Source organism: Neovison vison, chromosome 4 (assembly GCF_020171115.1).
Source record: "Neovison vison isolate M4711 chromosome 4, ASM_NN_V1, whole genome shotgun sequence".
NCBI classification, from domain to species: Eukaryota; Metazoa; Chordata; class Mammalia; order Carnivora; family Mustelidae; genus Neogale; species Neogale vison.
In genome coordinates, this window is record NC_058094.1 from 208,489,519 (window position 1) to 208,510,662 (window position 21,144).

Below are 21,144 nucleotides of genomic sequence, written 5' to 3' on the forward strand. Positions count from 1 at the left end.
ACAGCAACAGGGTAGAGGACATGGGTGTGTAATGCAGTGTGCATTCCATCTCATCCCCTTTCCCTTGAGCAGCTGCTGCCTGGATGCTTCCCTTCTCGGGGGAGGCGGCAGAACCACTGACCCTTTAACAAGTTGTCCCTCACAGAACAGGTGTCTCCCCCGCCTTTCGGAGGAGAGGGATGGCGGGATGCTTAGTGACATCAGCGACCGACCAATGAGAAGTCAGGCTTCGGCGGCCGCGCCAATGGGCGGCCAGGGGCGGGCTCGGTTTCCTGGGAGCCGGGCGGGCCAGGCTGGTCCTCCCGCCGCCGCGGAGTCTCCGCTGCTCACGCTGCCAGCGGCGGCTCCCGCGACTCCCGGCGGCGGCGCTCCTCCCGGACGCACGGCTCGGGCATTTCCCACCGCGGCGCAGCTCCCCCGCCTCCCAGGCTCCCGCGGTGGCGCGGCTCATGCCCCGGGGTGCAAGGCGCGCAGGTGGGCCGGCCGCCGCGGGGAGATAGGCCCCCGGGGGGACGGCGGCGGGACCATGGCCCGGAGACCCGGGGCGCCGGCCGGCTATGGGGAGGAGTTCACCTTCGTCAGCCCGCTGGTGAAATACCTGCTCTTCTTCTTCAACATGCTCTTCTGGGTGAGTCGTGGGGGTCTTGGGGGCACCTGGGCTGCAGGGCACCCCTCGAGGGTGCAGTGGGCTGTCCACGGTCGAGGAGGGTCGTCCCGGGATGCCAGGTTAAAGGCGAGCGTCGTGAACGCCACTGCTTAGTTTTCTGGGCTGATGACACTTTGGGGTAATTTATCCTGGGGAGGGACACCATACTGGCACCGCGTCGGGAGGGGATGTTGGGGGTGGGGAGAGGGGGAGGATAATGCAAGAGATTCAGTAAAGACTTAACGGGTATCCTCTGGTCATTTGACAGGCCAAAATAATGGGTTTGCGCAGGAGAAGCGGGTTTTCCTGTTGGCCCAAAGCAGATCCAATGGTACCTTCATGTTTGGGGGACTTTCAGGCCTGGGGGCTGGAAGGCTGAGCAGCAAAGAAAAAAGAGGAAGGGGGGAAAACCCAGACCTTCCCTCCCCCTTACCTCAGAGAGGATAGGTTAAAGGGCTTCATCTTTTCCTTTTGGAGGCCTCTGGTGCCCCCCTCTTCCCAAAGGCTGAGAAGGGGCAGGAATGGCCTCCAGATGTGGATGTCTTTCCCAGCACTGTCCCAAACTTTGCCCCACCTTTCTCAGGACCAGACTCCATTCTCTGGAGCCTGATAGTCTTCAGCTTCTTTTAACTGGACCCTGTGTTGGGCTGAAAGGTCAGCAGTCCTTTCAGAATCTTACGATTAGCGTGGAAAAGTGGAAAAAATATTGGACTGGGCCCATCTGGATTCTCGTCTCCAACCTGTAGTTGTTGACTTGACGTTTATCTCTGTAGGCCCTAGTTCCCTCCTCCATAAAATCAAACCCAGTATGATCAGGAATGGCAGAAACACTCTGCTGGAGCCGGGAATCCAGCTGGAGCAGATCATGAAATGCTAGCTCAATTCTGTTTCATGTCTATAGAGTTCCTGAGCTCCTCTGGGTTGGAGAACATAGAGAGGTCCTTCTCCCATCCCCCTTTCTCTTCCAGCTCCAGCCATGCCAGAGCAGCTGCTGTAGGTGCCCATTATCCCTGCCCATTTCAGCCTGAGACCGAAAGTTCAGACTTGCAGGAGGGAGAAAGCTTGAGTCTAAAATATGTTTCCTAGGAGAGGGAGCAGACCAGGCATCTAAGCCAGTTGCTGGAAAGGTTCACAGGGGCCGTGGTTTGAAGAACAGACACAAAGTACATAAGTGCTAGCCTGTTGGGACAAATGAGAGGAACCCCAGAGGGTGGTGGTAAGAGCTCAGCCATTGTATTTGGGAAAAAAATGAAGTTTGAGTTCCTAACAAATTCTCAGTTTCAGAACTGGGGAAAAAAAAATCTAGAAGATATCCTGTCCAGCACCCACATTCTATATATGAGAAAACTAAAACACAGAGATGTTAATTATCCAACATCTGACAGCTGGTTAATAAGTTTGATCTGGTGGTTTTTCTACTGAAGTACAGTGCCTCTAGGGGAAGTCCGGGGCCCAGATGACTGCTGTTGTAGCTGTGGCTTTAGTATTATTATTCCTAGTTAACCCAACTTCCCATGCTCTAGGGTCTGCCTCAGCTGGAGGTTAGGGAAGAACCGGGGAAAACTCACTACTGCTCTGCCCGGGCTGGGGGATGTTCAAAGGGAAACTCCCTGCCTAAGGGCAAGTCCCAGTGAGCCCTCCTCCATGCTCACTGAATGTTCCAGGCCAGGAACGTGCCATTTTTGGGGATGACATACCATCCTCAGAGCCAGCATTAGCATCCCAGGGACCTCAGTTCCTCGTTCTGAGTTTCTCTGTCAGCCGAGACCGCTTCTTCTTTGGAGCCCTTGGCACTTCACCCTTATCTGTGTTCCCCAGCGACAACAGCTGGGTACATCTGTTACATTTGCGTTCATGGTCATTTTCTTAGATTCCCCCACCCTATTCTCCACCACCACCCCCGCTTTTACCAGACAATGACTTTGGGAGGTTGCAGTCAGGGAAAGAGTGTGGCTCCATAGACCCATTTACCTTGGTAAAAATGATTCATTCAGGGTCAGAGGACCTGGCTAACCAAGCTGGCACCTCCCCAAATTAGAGAAGAGCCCCTTCTTGGACCCACTTTAGACTCATAAAAAGTCAGAAGCTCTAGAAATAGCACAGTGAAGGACAAGAGGCCCAGTTCCTTTCTGGCATCAACTTACTGTGTGACCCTAAGCCAGTGTATCTGTCTCTCTGTCCTTAATCTTTCTGCTCGAAAGGAGAAAAATTTTCTGCCTCTGTGAACTATTTAAAGATGAATGCATCACTTTGGAGAACTGTTTTCTTTCTTCAGGACCTGGGGCTGGATCTAAGGATGCATCTTTCTGTGTCCCAGTGTCCCTGGGACATTGACCTTCCCAGAGACCAGTACTTTTTGGGGGTGTGACTGAGTGTTACCTCTCCCCCAGGCCCAGAGACACAGAACTACATTCCACACAAATGCAGCTGGAGATGAAGGGCTGCTTCCCCAGCTCAGCAGTCCTCTTTCTTCCTACCACCCTTCAGGGACTGGTTCCTGTGCTTTCTTCTTTGTAGGTTCTCACCATCCTAATCAAATTCCCCTCTTCTGCCTAGGAGGCTCCCATGTTGGCCCTCTCCCTTTCCAGGCAGAGTGCCTGTTCTGGCCAGCCCCTGGAGGAGCTGTGGATGGGTGTGTGTATGCTGGAACACACTGGGAAGGTAGCCAGTATTGTCTGGGGTCACACTCAGTGCTGGTATGACACTGGCTATCCCTGCTGCGGCTCCAACAGCCCCAACCCTTGGGTCATTTTAGTCTGACTCAGAAGGCTACCGGCATCTTTAGGAGTAGGACCCATTCCTCCTGTTCATGTTTCAAATATCACTTCTTTTGCCTAGGTTTTCTCCCCAGAATCATGCTGCTGGATGACTGATTGTCGGGAACCTATGACCCAGAGTAGTTGCCCCAAGATCCCAAAAGTTGTATTACAATCTTTCAGTTAAGTAGTGGCAGACTTTCCTCCCCTCCCTGTGCTGGACAGCTCTGCAGAGGCAAGACCAGTGCCATGGTACATGCCTTATCAGCCTCGGGCACGCACTGGCGGGGACATTATCAATGCTGCCCGTAGCAAGCCTCTCCCTCCTTGCTGGTCCTTTTTCTACCCAGGGCCGCAGTTGCAGTGGTTTCAAGTCAGGCTGCACTCAGACCTCCAGTCCCTGTGACTCAGCCCAGACTTCCTTGATGGCCATGCCTCAGGGCTCCCATGGCACCTTCTGTATACCTCAGTTGCCTCATCCCCTACCTCTGCTGCAATGATGTGTTTATTTATGTCTCCTCTTCCAGACTTCAGGCCCCCGAGGGTAGGGTATGCTGCCTTATTCACTTCTTGCTTCTTAGGGCCCATCTGAGTTCGGCAGGGTGGGTATTTACTGAATGTTTGTTGAATGGCAAATGATGGAGCAGCCCATGCCGGGTGAGGGTGTGATGCCCCTCTGCCCTTTTTTACCGACACTAATCTCTCATGATGCAGTACCACCGGAAGTCCTTGAGCATCCTTGGTGGGGGAGAGGGATCCAACTATGTTCTTCTCTGCACTGGGTCCTGTGGCCTAGCTCCCTCAAGCCAGGTCAGCCATACTCCTCAGCATCTCCCTCGGGGTCGTGCTTAATTACTACCTACAGCACCCAGATTTTTTCACTCCCACTGCAATGCACATGGACACCTGTCTTGATCTTTCCTAGACCGATCCAGGCCTCTAGTTAGGAATCTTCTTGAAGAAACTCACTCTTCCCGGGGCACCTGGGTGGCTCAGTGGGTTAAAGCCTATGCCTTTGGCTCAGGTCATGATCCTAGGGTCCTGGGATCAAGCCCCGCATCAGGCTCTCTCCTCGGCAGGGAGCCTGCTTCCTCCTCTCTCTCTGCCTGCCTCTCTGCCTACTTGTGTCTGTCAAATAAATAAATAAAATCTTTTTAAAAAAGAAAGAAAGAAAGAAAAACTCGCTCTCCCCTCCAGAACTACTAGAGTCCCCAAGGGCAGTGAGAATGCCCCAGACCACCCGCAGCACCATCTGTGGCCATCCGGCTTAGGAGCCATAAGGAAATGACCAGCATTGAGCCTGGCAAAAACCCTTCCTAGTGGCAGAGGCCCTTTCTACCACCCAGCATAACCCTCAGTGTACAGGCGTGTGCACACGCATACCTAAGTACCTTAGAAGGCAGGCCACCCCCCGCCACCCCAAGTCTCCTCCTTTCCCTGTAGACCAGGCAGGTTGTAATAAGTGACGTAGTCACGTTCTTTTAATTAAAAAACAAAATAAAACATTAAAAATGAAGACAAGAAGCATATCCTATGCTGTCGAGTCACTCATATGCTTTCTTATCTCAACAGCTCTGTTTGCCTTGTACCCGGTAGAAAATCATAAACTTCAAGAAGCCTTTAAAAGAATAAAAGGAAACATGTAACACCTCTCAGAGTCTTGATAGCAGACTCTGGTCAGGCTGGGACCTCCAGGACCATAGTTTGAGTGTTTATACTCCCATGAGCCCTTATGGACTTCTGTCTCTTGTGTATAACCTTGGGAAACCAAGATCAGCCATGGCTAAAGAGAAGCTGAATGGTTGGCTCCAGACATCGGAAAGGAACGAGTTCTGTTGATTCCCCCACTCCAGCAGGGTATCCAGTCCAGAGGGAGAAGGCCAAGAGCTAGTTTCAAACAGATGGTTGCCACCTGAGAAACCCAGGAACAATGGTGCTGGGATGGCCGCGTGAGGACAGGGCATGCAGAGCCTGGGCAGAGGGAGAGGAGGCCCTGCTTTAGGTTGAGCAGGCTTATCCAGAAATAAGGACAGAGAGGACTGAAAAACCAGAGGTCCAGACCCCTCCTTCCTCATGTCCCTCTGGGTAAGAGCAAGGTTTTGGTTCCCACTCTGTCCCCAGCTGTCCCCCTCTATCACCTTCAAAAGAAAAGGGGAAGAGATTCCAAGAAGAGGAGAGGACTTTGAGACAGATGCCCCCACTAGATGTGGACTGGACTCTAGAACGTGAAGACAGACATGGCCAGAGCTTTCTCTCGGGCTGGTGGGCCCTGCATGGTGATGCCATGTCTCCCCCTTCAAGGTGCTGTTCTGGGGACTTTCCTCTGGGCCCTTCTGGCCCCATCACCTCTTGGTGCTCTCTGACTCTCCCCCTGGCCAGAGCCACACCCAGTTTGGAGATTACTAGCTGCTCCCCCAGGAGGACTGCAGGCAGCTTCTTCCCACCTCACATGATGCCCCAGGGGAATGCACGTGCCCTGGATTTGCCATGAGTCAGGGAGAGGAAGGCAGCCATGGGACCCAGGTCACACGGCTCTGGCTCTGGGGACAGAAAGACCTTTAGCTGCACACTCCCTAAGGGAGCTGGGGAGAGTTACTTGAATTCTCCCAACATCAGTTATGTAAAATGAAGATGCTAACACCCTCTTGGGACTGTGGTCAGGATTCAAGGAAAGAGTTGATATAAAAGGTCTAGCCCAGTGCCTGACCCTTAGCACTCAACAAAGGGTAGCTATTGCTGTTGCTAGAAAGAGCTCCTAGAGCTCACCCATTAAGGATGAGCTTAGAGAGCTAGGATGAGTGCTTTTTCTGATAAGTCGTAAGTAGTTGAGTTTTGAGTCTAGGTGAGGGCTAGCTAAACTTGGGCCTGACTTCCTTCAGCCTCAAACCCCCTTTGCTCATATTTCTACTGTTAGCCAGAGAGAGGTGATAATGAATGATGCTTTTATATATTTTATAGTTCACAGAGACATTTCCTATCTATCATGGGAACAGAGACCGCACTGTGTCTCTAAGGGCCTTCCGTCACTTGTCAGGGCTTGTCATATCACTTTGGTCTTAAGGTATAATCCAAGTGGACTCCAAGAGCTAATTTGCCTATAATTATTAGCATTTGGGTATGAAAGCCAGGAGAACTTTTCTTTTTTTTAAATATTTTTATTTATTCGACACACAGAGAGAGAAATCACAAGTAGGCAGAGAGGCAGGCAGAGAGAGAGGAAGAAGCAGGCTCCCCGCTGAGCAGAGAGCCTGTTGTGGGACTCAATTCCAGGACCCTGAGATCATGAACCGAGCCGAAGGCAGAGGCTCAACCCACTGAGCCACCCAGGCGTTCAGCCAGGGGAGCTCTTATTCAGAGTTTCATCTTGGCGCCCTATAACCTTTCTTCCCTTCATGCATTATAATATCCCTGAAGCTGTGAGTGTTCCAGGGGCTAGAATAGGGTTTTTCTTGTATCACCAAATCATGGTTGTCTTTCTGCAGTTTGCAAGAAACAAAGTCAAATAACAGAGAGAATTTTCTCCATTTTCTATTTTCTCCCATGAACATTAGTATCTGTGGCTGCTTATCTGCCAGCAAGAGCTAGCAGAAGACAAAGGGAAGAGGACAAGAAGCAACCAAATATTATGGAAAACCAGGAAACTATTTAGAGTAGCGCCTGTCTTATTGTTTTATGAGATGTAGAGACATATGCTTAACAGCCTTGTCATTGCTTAGTAAATTGTTCCTTATTTCTACAATAGAAATTAATACATTGTTCTTCCTCACCTGACACATTGAGAAGGACACAACATTACCTGTGTAAGATTTCTGTCAAAAATGTGTCACCTGAAAAAAAAAAAGTGTCACGTGAATCTAATTGTGAGAAAACAATCAGATAAACTCAAACTGAGGGATATTCTGCAAAACAACTGGCCTGGGCTTATAAAAAATGCCAGTGTTGGGGGACCTGGCTGGCTCAGTCGGTAGAGCATGCAACTCTTGATCTTGGGGTCGTGAGCTCCAGCCCCACACTGGGCATCATGAACTTCCAAAAAAAAAAGTCATTGTCAAAAATATGTCAGAACAAGTATTGACAAGGACATGGAGAAATTGGAACCCTGGTGCTTTGCTGGTGAGAATGTGAAATCATGCAGCCACTAGGGAAAAAGAGCCCAGTCACTCCTCAAAAAATTAAACGTAGAGTTACCATATGACCTGGCAGTTCTGCTCCTGGGTATATATCCAAGAGAGCTGAAAATTCAGGGGTGCCTGGCTGGCTCAGTGGGTTAAGTCTCTGCCTTCGGCTCAGGTCGTGGTCTCAGGGTCCTTGGATCGAGTCCCGTATCAGGCTCTCTGCTGAGCAAGGAGCCTGTTTCCCCCTTTCTCTCTGCCTGCCTCTCTGCCTACTTGTGATCTCTCTGTCAAATAAATAAATAAAATCTTAAAAAAAAAAAAAAGGTATTCAGGTGCACCTGGGTGACTCAGTTAGTTGGGTGTCTGCCTTCCACTCAGGTCATGATCCTGGGTTCCTGGGATTAGGTCCTGTATCTGGCTCCCTGCTCAGAAGGAGAGTCTGCTTCTCACTCTCCTTCTGCTGCTCCCCCTGCTTGTGCTCTCTCTGTAAAATAAATAAATAAAATCCTTAAAACAATTTAAAAAAAAGAAAATAGGTATTGAAGCAAAAACTTGTATACCAATGTTCACAGCAGAACTATTTATAGTAGCCAAAAGGTGGGAACAATTCAAATGTCCATCCATGGATGAATGGATAAACAAATTGGGTTATATCCATACAATGAAATATTATTAGGCCATAAAAAGTCATGAAGTACTGATACACGCCACAGCATGGGTGAACCTTGAAAACATTATACTCAGTGAAAGAAACCAGACACAAAGAGCCGTATTTATAGGCAATGTGCAGAATAGACAGAACCATAGGAATAGAAAGCTGACTTGTGGTTGTCAGGGTTGGAGGTGTGGAGGGAATGGGGGAGTGACTGTTCATGGGTTAAAGGTTTCTATTTGGGGTGATGAAAAAATCCTAAAACATGATAGCAGGGATGTTCACCCAGCAACGTGAATGTTCTTAAGGCTGCTGAACTGTAAAATGGTTAATTTTTTGATATGTATATTTTACCACAATTTTTTATTTATTTTAATTTATTTTTAAGGATTTTATTTATTTATTTGACAGAGAGGGAGAGAGAGAAAGCATGAGCAGGGGGAAGGACAGAGGGAGAAGCAGACTCCCCACTGAGGAGGGAGACCAATGTGAGGCTCATTCCTAGGACCCTAAGATCATGACCTGAGCTGAAGGCAGACACTTAACCAACTAAGCCACCCACGTGTCCCTTACCACAATTTTTTAAGTTAGTGTGTTGAGACCAAAAACAAAGAAAAGAAAAAAAACTGCAAAACTCTTCTAGGCCAAAGGAGACTTGATCGCTAAAGATCACTAAATTCACGATTTTTTATGGGATCCTGGATCAGAAAAAAAGAAAAAAAAAAAAGCAGCTATAAAGGACATTATTGGGATAATTGGGGAAAGGTAAATATGGACTGTAAATTAGATAGCAGTGATAGCATATTAAAGTTTCAGGAAAGAATTTAGTATTTCAAAATTGTACAGGTTATACAAATAGAGAATTGTAGATTCGTGGTGCTCTTACCTCTGAACAGTTTTAAGATCCATTGCCTTACCCTTTGGTGTAAGGACAAACCCCTCCTGATTAAGGTTTGTGAAGTTGCTTGCAAGTAAATCCCAGTTTAGGAAAATCTGATATTAAAAAATGTGGATTTACTAACCAGTTAACGCCTAACAAATTGGGAGTGACTATATTTAAATAGATTCCATTTTTTTAAAAGATTTTATTTATTTATTTATCAGAGAGAGAGCGAGCACAGGCAGACAGAGTGGCAAGCAGAGGCAGAGGGAGAAGCAGGCTCCCTGCTGAGCAAGAAGTTCCATGTGGGACTCGATCCCAGGACGCTGGGATCATGACCTGAGCCGAAGGCAGATACTTAACCAACTGAGCCACCCAGGCGTCCCTAGATTTCATTTTTTAGAACAGATTTAGTTTTACAGAAAGATTGAGAAGATGATACAGAGAGTTCCCATATACACTACATCCAGTTTCTCTTGATATTGGACGTGAGTATGATAACATGCATGCATGAGTACACATTCATGACAATTAGTGGTATTTTCTTTATCACTGAGGTCCGTGCTTTATTCAGATCTCAGGGTTGTTTTTTTTTTTTTTTAAGATTTTATTTATTTATTTGACAGAGATCACAAGCAGGCAGAGAGGCAGGCAGAGAGAGGGGGAAGCATGGTCCCCTTCAAGCAGAGAGCCCAATGCTGGGCTTGATCCCAGGACCCTGAGAGCCCAATGCTGGGCTTGATCCCAGGACCCTGAGATCATGACCTGAGCCAAAGGCAGAGGCTTAACCCACTGAGCCACCCAGGTGCCCCTCAGATCTCAGTTTTCAGGTAACACCCATTTTGTGTTCCAGGAGGCTATCCAGGATACCAAATTTCATTTAGTTTTCCTGTCTCCTTAGGTTTTTGTTGGCTGTGACAGTTTCTCAGAATTTCCTTGGTTTTGGGGCTGCCTGGGTGGCTTAGTCAGTTAAGTGTCAGCTGTTTGATTTCAGCTCAGGTTGTGATCTCAGGATTGTGGGATGGAGCCCTGCGTTGGGCTTGCTCTGTTCATGAGATTGTCTCTCTGCCCCTCCCCCCTCCAAAACGAAGAAAAGAAAGAAAAGAAAAGAATTTCCTCGGTTTTGATGACTTTGACAGTTTGGAGGTGTACTGGTCAGTTATTTTGTAGAATGTCCCTGTGTTGGAACTTGCCTGGTGTTTTTCTCATGGTTATATTGGGGTTATGTGTTTTCAGGAGGAAAACCACAGGAGTGGAGTGTCATTTTCATCACATCATATCACATACCTGTGATTTACTTCTGCTGGTGTTGACCTTACTCACCCAGCTGAGGCAGTGTTTGCCAGGTGTCTCTACCTGCCAAGTTAGTCTTTTCCCCCCTCTTCCATCATGTACTCTTTGGAAAGGAGTCACCAAGGGGGCCGCCCATACAGGGGAGTGGGGAGTTGAGCCCCACCCCCTTGAGAGTGCAGCGTCTATACCAGAGTGCAGCATCTACACACAAATTATTTGGAATTCTTCTGCATGGGAAATTTGTCTTTTCTCCCTCGCTTATTTATTTAAGTCCTTTAGAAAAAAATTTAAGTCCTTTTTATCCGTATGGACTCAAGGGTATTTATTTTATGTTTGGGGTAATAATTTCTTACTTCCTCATTTCGATGTCCCTTTGGCATACCCACATCAGTGCAGGGTGTGTGTTTGTGTGTTTGTTTTTGAGAATTTCCTTACTTTCTGGCACCATGAGACACATACTCCAGGCCTATCTTGTATATCTCCTGCTCCAGTCGTAGATTGAACCATTTTCCAGGAGCCCAGGAGATGGCTATTTTCATTATAAGGTGATTACTCTCCTTCTATAAGGATAAAGGCATTGGTGCATGCAAGTTATTTTATATAATTTGATTGACAGTCTTCGGGAACATGCCTTTTGCTAGACTCAGCTATTTTAAAAACTGTGTCTGGCTTTTAAAAATTTCCAGTGAGGCTTCATTCTCGCCAGAATATGAAAAGCCATTCTAAGAAGTGTCATTATCTTCATCCTCATCATGAAAGGAGGTCATTGGCGATATTGTGGGGTGTTATAAGGATTTTGTGGCAAAGCCTGACACGGTGGAAAGAGCTCCAGACTGAGACTGGAGACTGTGTTTAGTCCAGATGTTTCCTCTGCACCCATGTGCACTTGGTCAGGCATCACTGTGCTCTTTGGGCCTCATCTATAAAAAGAGGTGAGTGGCTGAGCTCATTTCTAAGGTTCTATTCAGCTCTAAAGGGCCGTGCTATTAACGGCAGTGGCGTTAATTTTGGGATGGCAGTGGCTTTGAGGAATTCAGGGTGGGACATGTGGGCAGGAATGGGGTGTGAAAGGGCAAGCTGTGACTCCAGGATGAAGAGGCAGATCAGTGATAAAAAATGCCGCATTTTAGCGTTAGCTAGTGAGCTCCAGGTAAGCAGTGTCATTAGCAATCGTATTAAATATTAATGATATTAAAGTCTTCATCTAGATTTTAATGTAACCTGCACCTGCCGCTCTAGATCCCTGGCTGAGTGTGCTTTAGGCTTGTGGTGCTCAAACTTGGCCACACATTGGAATCACCTGGAACACATTCAGAAGTAGCATTGCCTGGGTTCCAATGTCAAAGATTCTGAAATAGGTGGTTTGGGGTACAGCCGAGGCATCAGCAGTTTCAAGTTCTTCTCTCCCTGTCCTCCCTCCCATTCTAATGACACCAAGTTTGGAAAGGATAGGCTCTGGATGTTCTTGATCCTCTCCCGTATAACATACAGGTGTCCTTAAGGGCAGGGACTGTATCTTACTCATCTCTGCGGTCCTCAGAGTACCTTGTGCATAGCTGCTGAGGAACGGAATTTGGACAGTGTGTTAGTTTCTTCTTGGAACTGTAACAACTTACAACAAGCTTCATAGCTTACTAGGACACAAATTAATTTTCTTACGTTCTGAGGGTCAGAATTCCAAGATGGGTCTCACTGGGTAAGATCAAGGTATCAGCAGGGCTGATCCCTTCTGGAGGCTCCAGAGAACCTATTTCCTGCCTTTCTCTGCTTTCAGAAGCTGTCCATCTTCCTTGGCTCCTGGCACCACACCACTCCAACCTCTGTTTCCACTGTCATGCCGATCTCCTTCTCTGACTCCAACCTTCTTGCCTCCCTCTTCTAAGGCCCTCCAGGATAATCTCCCCGTCTCAAGATCCTTCATCACATTTGCAAAGCCCCTGTGGCCATGGAAGGAGACATATTCACAGGTTCCAGGAATTAGGACAGGACATCTTTGGGAGGGGGGGGTACTAGTCTACCTACCACAGAAAAGGCAGAGCGACTGCTGTAATTACAGGCTCCACATGGAACTAAGTTATTGTGTTCTGTGGCATCTCTTTACTTTCTCTTTCTTGTTTTAGCTGTGTTAGGATTTAATCAGAGACCATCTCTGTGGAAAGTTACACATCCTGATGGAAACTTAACATGTTGCAAAACAGTGAGGAGCCTGGGGAAAAAAAGGAGAAATAAAGAGCAGATACATATCTTTCAGTGATTCAGTAAAAGAATATTCAGAACCATTAATTGGCTGTGAGGAGTTTTAAAGAGATGCTCAGTCACTCTGGCAAAGGGCTGTGCCTGCAGGCCTTGGGGTGGCTGGGACCTCTGCCCTGTGGTTTCCTCACCTCCCACCCACTCCGCCTTGCTCCTTGCTCCACTTGCTGGGGGACAGCAAGCCAGCCGGCACCCCCTCCCCACTCCCAGCTCTGCCAGCAGCTCCCTCTCTCCCGTACAAAGAGCATAAGGCCCAGCAGATAACACATCTAGTCCTGAGGTAGTGTCAAATGATTGAGGAGGTCAAAGCTGTGTATCTAGCCAGAGAAGAGTCCAGAAAGATGGTTTTAGATAAGGGTTTCCATTTACTGCTAAGTGCACCTGAAGGCAGAGGCCACAAAGGAAAAATAGCTTTCTGCTGAGGAGCTACTCTGACCCTATTACCTCTCTAGGGGACCTATTCCCTTCTCCCACCAAAGCCCCAAGATGGCTCTTTCCAGCTGGTCTCTGTCTTGTAGGACAGTGGAGTCTAGCTAGCCATCTCCTTCCCCACTGAGTTGGTCAAGTCCCTGCTGCTGAGAATTCCCTCCAGCCAGAGCTTGGTCCCAGCTATTGCCATGGTGACAGCCAGTGGCTGCTTAGCACCAGCCTGGGGACTGGGCACAAAGAAAGAGTAGCCAAGAGATGTGCACCCTGGGCTGCCCTGCACTCCTGGAGGCCTGGAGGGTAGGTGGGAGTGGGGGCAGGAAAGACCCCTTTGGGGATTGCTGGTAGTTTTTGAGGGGTTTGTTCTCTCAGGGAGGAGCCGGGAAGTTTGAAGCGTCTAAACTCTTTTGCTCCACGCTGGGATCCAGGTTTACAAAGACAAAGCCTCCTTTGCCAAGGCAATTTGGTATTTTACACACATGCATTCGTGCATGCATCCATTCACATTGAGATGCACTTGCTTTCTTGCATTTGACACCATTTTGACCCCCAAGAGAGTTAGAGACCTGGGAGTTTACATCTACTCAGGCCTCTTTCAGCTTAACAGCTGCCCATTGGGGGTGCCCAGGTGGCTCATTCAGTTAGGCATCTACCTTTGGCTCAGGTCATGACCCCAGAGCCTGCTTTTCCCTCTCTTTCCGCCCCTCACCCCTTCATGCTCTTTCTTGCACGCACGCATGCACTCTCTCTTTCAAATAAATAAATAAAAATTTTTCAAAAACCCTTCCCTTTGATGTAGTTGAATTCAAATTCAAAACTTGTGATCCTGGACAAGTAATGATAGATAATATTTATTGTCAGGCATTGTGTTAAATGCTTTCCATGCATTATCTAATTTCACAGTAGTTTTATGAGATGTAGTTGTTTTAAAAATCCCATCTTCAGACAAAAAAACCGAAGCTTAGAGATTTATCAGAGGCCCAGGTTTCACTGGCTCCAAAGCTCACATTCTTACCCACTGTTAATAACCTTGAATTGCCTTCATTTCCTCATCTGTAAAATGGGGAAAAGAGCTGCACCACAAGATAACTGTGTTATGGGGATCAAATGAGATTATCTTGGTAAAAGCTTTTCTTGGAGATAAAGCAGACAGATGCTATCAATTGTATCTCTTGGGGGGAAAGAGATGCTCATCTCTGGCTCCTAGGAAAGTCATCTTCATCCTGTTCTTCCTTAAGGTAATTTATGAGGGGCTCTCTGGTTTCCAAAATCTCAGGGTCTGCCTCCTTCCCTGTGTCCACAGGTGATTTCCATGGTCATGGTGGCTGTGGGAGTTTATGCTCGGTTGATGAAGCATGCAGGTGAGCTATAGCCCCCTCTAACTCCCCATGATTCTTGCCAAACCCCTTCCTCCTTTGCCTCCTTCAGCCCTGGCCCTTTAATATGCTTTCCCATGTAAGCTGCCTTCTAGCCCAATCTTAACTCCCTACTCCAAGGCAGCAGGCCAGCCATGCCGGTTCACCAGGATTTCCTGAGCTCCCACGAATCTTCCAGGATGTGCCTGCATGCTAGGCTTGGGAAGTGTCAAGGAAAGGAGGTAGGCCTCTGGGAACCAGGAGTAATCTGAGGCCTCAGCCCCTCCCTCCCTCTTTCCCGAAGTAACTCAACCTCCATTCCTGTTGTACTGCACGAAGTCTCCGGGAAACGGAATCTGCAAAACTGGGAGCCTAATGCCATTCTAATTCTTTTCTGGAGCAGAAGTGGTTCCTCCTCTCTTAATCTTGGGAATAAAGGCTCTCACTTTGTTAGTTGTTCAAATGAAATGTCACAAACCCTTCTAGGTCCTTTTTATTCTCCCCCTAGGAGGGGAGTACTGCCTCCCTATAACCGTCATCTAACCCTACTAGATATTCCCCCAGCAGAGGAGAACAGTTTTGGGGGACACCCCTACCTTCTCCCTGGGTATTACTCTCAGCCAGCCCCAGGCTCAGACTGAGAGACGACCCCTCCCCCAGAAGCAGCCTTGGCCTGCCTGGCAGTGGACCCTGCCATCCTGCTGATCGTGGTGGGCGTTCTCATGTTCCTGCTCACCTTCTGCGGCTGCATTGGATCCCTTCGTGAGAATATCTGCCTCCTACAGACGGTGAGTGATCAGGGGCCCCACCATAAAGACCCTGGCCTCCTCCCTATGCCTCCCAGGCTCCTGATGCCATTCCTACAGCCCTTCAGTTTTCTCTGTCCCCCTCTCCAAAGGCCTGTACTGTCTGCTCCCCACTATAGAGCTCAGCCCAGATGACCCAACACAGGATGGCCACCCTTAAGACGGCACGGTGGAGGCAGAGGCCTTATCATGCATGGAGCATCTGGGAGAAGTGCCCCATAGCCCCCCAGTATCCAGTACTCCCCAGGGCCCTGGGGGAGGGGCTGGAGCTCAGCATGGTAATCAGCTGTCTCCTTTTCCTGCCTGCTCCCCACAGTTCTCCCTCTGCCTCACCATCGTGTTCCTGCTACAGCTGGCCGCAGGGGTCCTGGGCTTCGTCTTCTCAGACAAGGTAATGTTGGGGGTCAGGGGGCCTCCTCAGGTGTGAACCAGAGGGAGGAAGAGAAGGTTCCTGCCTGTGCTTAGCCTGATTAATTAACCACAGTGCTCTGTCCCCTGAGAGGCATCAGCCTTTGAAAGATTCTCCTTACGGGTGAACGAGTGGCCTTTAAAGTCACCATATTTAAGCAGGATTTCCAGATCATAAGGTGTTTTCCTCTGATAGTCTGAGAAGCCAACAGGAAAACAAATTCTATGAACACAAAGTTAAAATAATCTGCAAACTTTAATGGCGAATTATTGGGTAAAACACAATTATCAAGTAGACCATAGACAATATGAAGAATCTTTTATTTCCTCTAAACATTGCTTATTGGGATAAACAGAAGGAAAGAAGAGGGAAAGTAAATGAGATTTTGAGCAGTGCTCACCATAGCTGGAAGTGATCTGCTATTATTTAGGGACAGTCCTTTTAGTTAAGAACAAGAATTCCTTTCTCAAAGGGCAAATGATTGCCAGGGATAGTACTGGACTATAGACCACAAACTTTAAGAAAAGTAGCAGAGGAAGAAGGAAGAAAACATGGTGGAAACTACGAAATGGGAAGCCACTGAGTTCATTCAGAATGTCCTAGTCCTTCTGGCTTAGGAAAATCCTAAAATGATTTGTTTGGAGTCGAAATAGGTGCTATTCTCTTCTGTCCACTAGAGGTCAGTGTCTCAGCTTTAGAAGCACTTTACTAAAATATGTATTATATTCTCTGCTTTGCATCAACAAGTATTTTGTGGTAATAGTGTTCAGAGGTAAATAAATCTTGGATTATCTCAAAATGTGGCTCTGAGAAGAGGGAGCAGCAGGTTCTGTGTTTGTTCTCTTGCCTCCTGGTACCTGAGGGCCCAGGGATGGTTGGGCTTTGGAACTGGCCATCAACCTAGGACCTGGTTCCAATTTCAAGGGTGCCTGAAATGAAGAAGTATGATCACTGTCTACTGTTATTCCTGACTGGACTCAGGAGAAAAGGGTTAGGGATTAGTCCCATGTTCTGATTTCCTACTCATGTCTCTGGCAGGCACGAGGGAAAGTGAGTGAGATTATCAATAACGCCATTGTGCACTACCGAGATGACTTGGATCTACAGAACCTCATTGATTTTGGCCAGAAGAAGGTATGGGTGAGGAATGGGGGGAGGTCAGCTGTGGTCTCAGAGGCTGTAGGCAAAAGTTAATACCATCCTAATACGCACCTCACCCTCCAGGCCTAAGTGCTTCCTCATTACCTGCCAGGTAATGGACTCTGGAAGGAGGTTTGGCAAAAAACCATACATAGCAGAGTGCTTTAAAAGTACTTTTAAGAAAACAGAGCAGTAGTGTATATAATAATCTACCATGTGTGTAAAAAAAGAGAGAGGAAAGAATATGTATTCATATTTATGAAAGGAATCTACAAGGATATGTAGAAACTATTCTAAGTGGTTACTTATGGGGGGATAAGGAAATGGGCAGATTTTAAATATTACTATTCAAAAGTTAACTTTTTAAAATTGTGCCAAAATGTACATAACATAAAATTTACCATTTTAACCTTTTCAAATATATAACTCTGTGGCACCAAGGACCTTCACATTGTTTACATCCGTCACCACATCCCTCTCCAGAACTTTTTTTATCTTCCCCAAACGAAGCTCTACCCATTAACCACTAACTCCCCATTTCCCCTGCCCCAACTCCCGACAACCACCATCTCTTTTCTGTCTCAATTTGACCACTTGAGGAACCTCATATGAGTGGAGTCGTACAGTCTTTGTCCTGTTGTGACTGGCTTATCTCACTTAGCATGTTTCCAGATTTCATCCATGTTGTATGACATGTTAGTTTCCTTCTTTTAAGGCTGAATAACCTTCTGTTGTATGTATCTACCACATTTTGTTAATTCATCCATCTTTTAATGCACACTTGGGTCACTTGCACCGTGTAGCTATTGTGAATCATGCTGCTGTGAATCAAAAGTTGAATTTTAAATAAAAGTGCTTTTGAGATCAGTACTGAGTTCCCCTTCCCTTGGTGCAACTTACTTGGATCCTACGTGCTTTCAAGGAGTAATTATGGGCCTGTGATATTGAAGACTCTCTTCTGTTTTCTCTGTATTCAAAGAAATATTTTTAACAGTAATCCTTTAATTATTTCAGCCAGTGTTTTTGAGACACTCCCTTTTGCAGCCTCTATCCTGTGCAGAAACTGCTCTCAAGAAGTTCCTAGTTGAATGTGAAAAACAAACAATATATACAACTATGGTCATCATAACAAGGCATATAAAGGGAAAGGCCACTGAGAAATGTGGGCTCAAGGTTTAAAAACAACCTGAATTTATAAATGGAAGTGGCCACGGACTTTCAGCTGCTCTGAGGACTGGGTGATTCTTAACCTCTGTGGTGGGTTTTGTTGCAGTTCAGCTGCTGTGGAGGCATTTCCTATAGGGACTGGTCCCAGAACATGTACTTCAACTGTTCAGAAGACAACCCCAGCCGTGAGCGCTGCTCTGTGCCTTACTCCTGTTGCTTGCCTACCCCGAACCAGGTGAGCCTACATCCCAGATCATTTCCTCCTGGGCAGCAATTTCAGTTACTTGGCGACTAGATTAGCCACTGTGGGGAATCCCCATTCCCTAGCTTAACCAATCAATCTTGTAAGACAGCTGCCAGATGTTTCTTTTCACCCCAATCTAATGGCTCTGTTTCCTTTTCCCTCCTGTGGTCCACACAGGGACTCAGAAGGTGCAGGTCTCTAAAGCAAGGAGAATTGAACTCAGATCTCCCAGAGGAAAGGAAGCATGTATTTAGCAACTCCCAAGTTAGGATCCTTCGCATATATTCCCCACCAATTTAGGAATTTAGGAAGGGTGGGAAGACCATCGGTGAGGGCCTGAAATAAAAAGTTTGGGAGTGGGAGTTCCATTTGGCTTTTCAACTCTTTCCCCAGGCAGTGATCAACACCATGTGTGGCCAAGGTATGCAGGCCCTTGACTACTTGGAGGCTAGTAACGTCATCTATACCAATGGCTGTATTGACAAACTGGTCAACTGGATACACAGCAACCTCTTCCTTCTTGGTGGTGTAGCCCTGGGCCTGGCCATCCCCCAGGTAACTTCCCCCATAAGCCTCGTGGGTCCTACAGCCCCGCAAAGACTCCTTTGTTTTGGGGAGGGCACCTGGAGACCAGCTAGGGTGTCAGTCACTGACATTGCTAAGAAGCAGGGGATTGGGATGGTGCTAACCATACTGGGAAGATTGATTCAGGGAAAACAAAGACACCACTCATTGCTGAGGGCCCAATCCATCTTGCCTCTCCCAGCTGGTAGGAATCCTGCTGTCCCAGATCCTTGTGAATCAGATCAAGGATCAGATCAAGCTACAGTTGTACAACCAGCAGCACCGAGCTGACCCGTGGTACTGAGAATCCATCCTGCATGTCCTCACTATGGCGACAGGCAAGCGTCATCAACCAATAGCAGTGGGTAGAGCTCTCAGCACCAAATGGAGATTTGGATTCCAGTTCCCCAGCAACAGCCCAGTGGGGAGAAGCCAGCTCCAGCCCAGCAGAAGGCAGGGTGCACGGGTGGCTCAAGTCTAGGAAGGCTGTTCATCCTCCTCTCCTCCATCCTAGCCCTCGGCATTGTTAGAGTTATTTTGCATTATTTTTAACCATACACATTTGGGTTTATGGTTTTTGTTTTTGTTTTATTTTGTCTGGACAGAGATGTTTGGGAACATCGGTTGCACAGAGTCTTGGGGGGTCCTAGGTGTTGCTTTTCACTGAGGTGCTATAACCAGTGGTCTTACCAGGGCTGCTACTGAGCCTCCTGGACATAATCTGATTCCATCTGTTGCCAACAAGACCTGGCTGGAGAGTGGATGCTAACAGCCCTACCTGGAGTCCAGTTGGTATGATACCAGCTCCAGAAGGGAAGGGAGTGGAACAGGCAGTGAGCTGGGGGTCGACTGGGGACAGTTGTATGTGTTGGGTAGGAGTGGAAGGCGATATGTTTACTAAATGCTGCCCTGCCATCCTCCCAGGTAGTCAAAGTGAACTACATCCTGCTCCTCCCTCATTTCCATGGAAACGTGGCAGCAAGGGCAAGGGGTACAACAGCAGCCAAATTCATCCCTCTCCCCCACTCCACCCCTTTTTAAAATGTTTGGAACCAGGGTCCTTATACTCTGCAGCCAGCAGAGGTGGGACTGAGCCATTTGTGTCCTTGAATTCCTCCCCTCTGGCCCTCCCTCTCCAGCAAGTGGGGTTTCTTTAACCTTGGCAGTACGCTGAGGAGGCACGATTAACATCCCCCCCCCGCCCCCATTACCCTGCACCAAAGCTCAGTATTTCTACAGTGTTAGAAGCAGGGATCTTGCTGGGGCAGGGGAGCCAGAAGTGGCAATAAAAGTTTGTTGACCTGAGCTAAATTGGACTCCATGAATTTTCCATTCTGGCAACTAGAAGGGGAGGGGTAGAAGGGCGCAGCGGGTGGGCCCTCCTTCCAGGTGGGGACTGGAGACTCCCCTAAACATCACAATACCTCCGGGGCCCCATCCCTCGCCCCATCTCCCTCAACCAGAGGCACTACTTCCCTCCCACAACCCCACCCTCTCTGGTCTGAATTAGGTGGAAAGGTTCCCAGTTGCGACCTGGGAATGGCGTAGTGTTATCCTAAAACCTGATGTTAATTTTTCCCCCAAACTAAACGGAATTAAAATTGGCTACCCAAAATTTTGGGTGGTAAGAACACAGCTGGAAATCAGAGTCTAGCAGTCTCTGCTGGGACGGGAAGGGGAACGAGGAGGAAGAAGGCCGTCTCCTCACCCACTCAGCTCCCTCCTCCATCTTTGTCTGAAGGAGCTGGTACCGCTGCCCGCCGTACTTCAAGGAGTAAAAAATTCCCAGCCGGGCGGGCGCAGGGCTTGGTTACGCCCTGAGAAGCGTGTAAGGGCGGCTAGCCCGGAGGCCCGGCTGGCGCGTCGGGGGCGGGGTCGGGGCGGGGCTGCGCGGCGCTGTGGGTGGTCCCCGCCCCCGCTGCGGCCGGAGCAGGCGCCTCCGCCCCCCGCCGGGGAGGAGCTAGCTGGGAGCTGGGTTGCCGGGGGGTGGTTGCAGGCTCCCGGACGCACCGCTGCTGCTTGTGTTCCCCGAAGTCTCCTGGCTGCGCTCTGCTGGCGGGGGTCTCAGCCTAGGAGCTTTGGCCTGGCCGGAGAAAGACTCGAAAAAGTCCCTACCGCGCTGGGGAGACCGAGTCGCGAGTTCTCTCCCCGCCCCCAGTTTCTTCTACACGAGCCTTCTGCTCCTGGGAGGGCGCCTTTCCAGCAGCCGCCTGGGGCCCCTGCCAATGTTTAGCTCCAGCTAGTAACACAACTGAAAGAAAAAAAATAAAATCGTCACAAATAAAAAAAATTTAAAAGTAAGGGCCTTTTATTCTGAGAGAAGAGGAGAACGCGCTTTCTTTGTGTCCAAGATACATTTTATAAAGCATTTTTTACTTTTTCTTTTGGTGACGCGGAGCGTCGTTTGGGTTAGGAGTTGGGGTGACGCACTTCCCCGG

At 48.2% G+C, this 21,144-nt stretch overlaps 1 protein-coding gene across 2 annotated transcripts; it reads left to right on the top strand.

Moving 5' to 3' along the window:
- The first annotated feature begins 339 nt into the window (after positions 1-339).
- TSPAN33 (tetraspanin 33) lies at positions 340-20,017 on the top strand. 2 transcript variants are annotated; one of them, XM_044246541.1, is made up of 8 exons: positions 340-628; positions 14,325-14,382; positions 15,037-15,164; positions 15,499-15,573; positions 16,630-16,725; positions 18,005-18,133; positions 18,536-18,697; positions 18,909-20,017. In XM_044246541.1, the coding sequence occupies exons 1-8, from the start codon at positions 527-529 to the stop codon at positions 19,008-19,010; spliced, it is 852 nt and encodes a 283-aa protein (XP_044102476.1). In that variant the 5' UTR covers positions 340-526; the 3' UTR covers positions 19,011-20,017. The 2 variants fall into 2 exon arrangements, with proteins under 2 accessions (XP_044102476.1, XP_044102477.1); XM_044246542.1 differs by having other exon boundaries at positions 15,040-15,164.
- Positions 20,018-21,144: the final 1,127 nt, after the last annotated feature.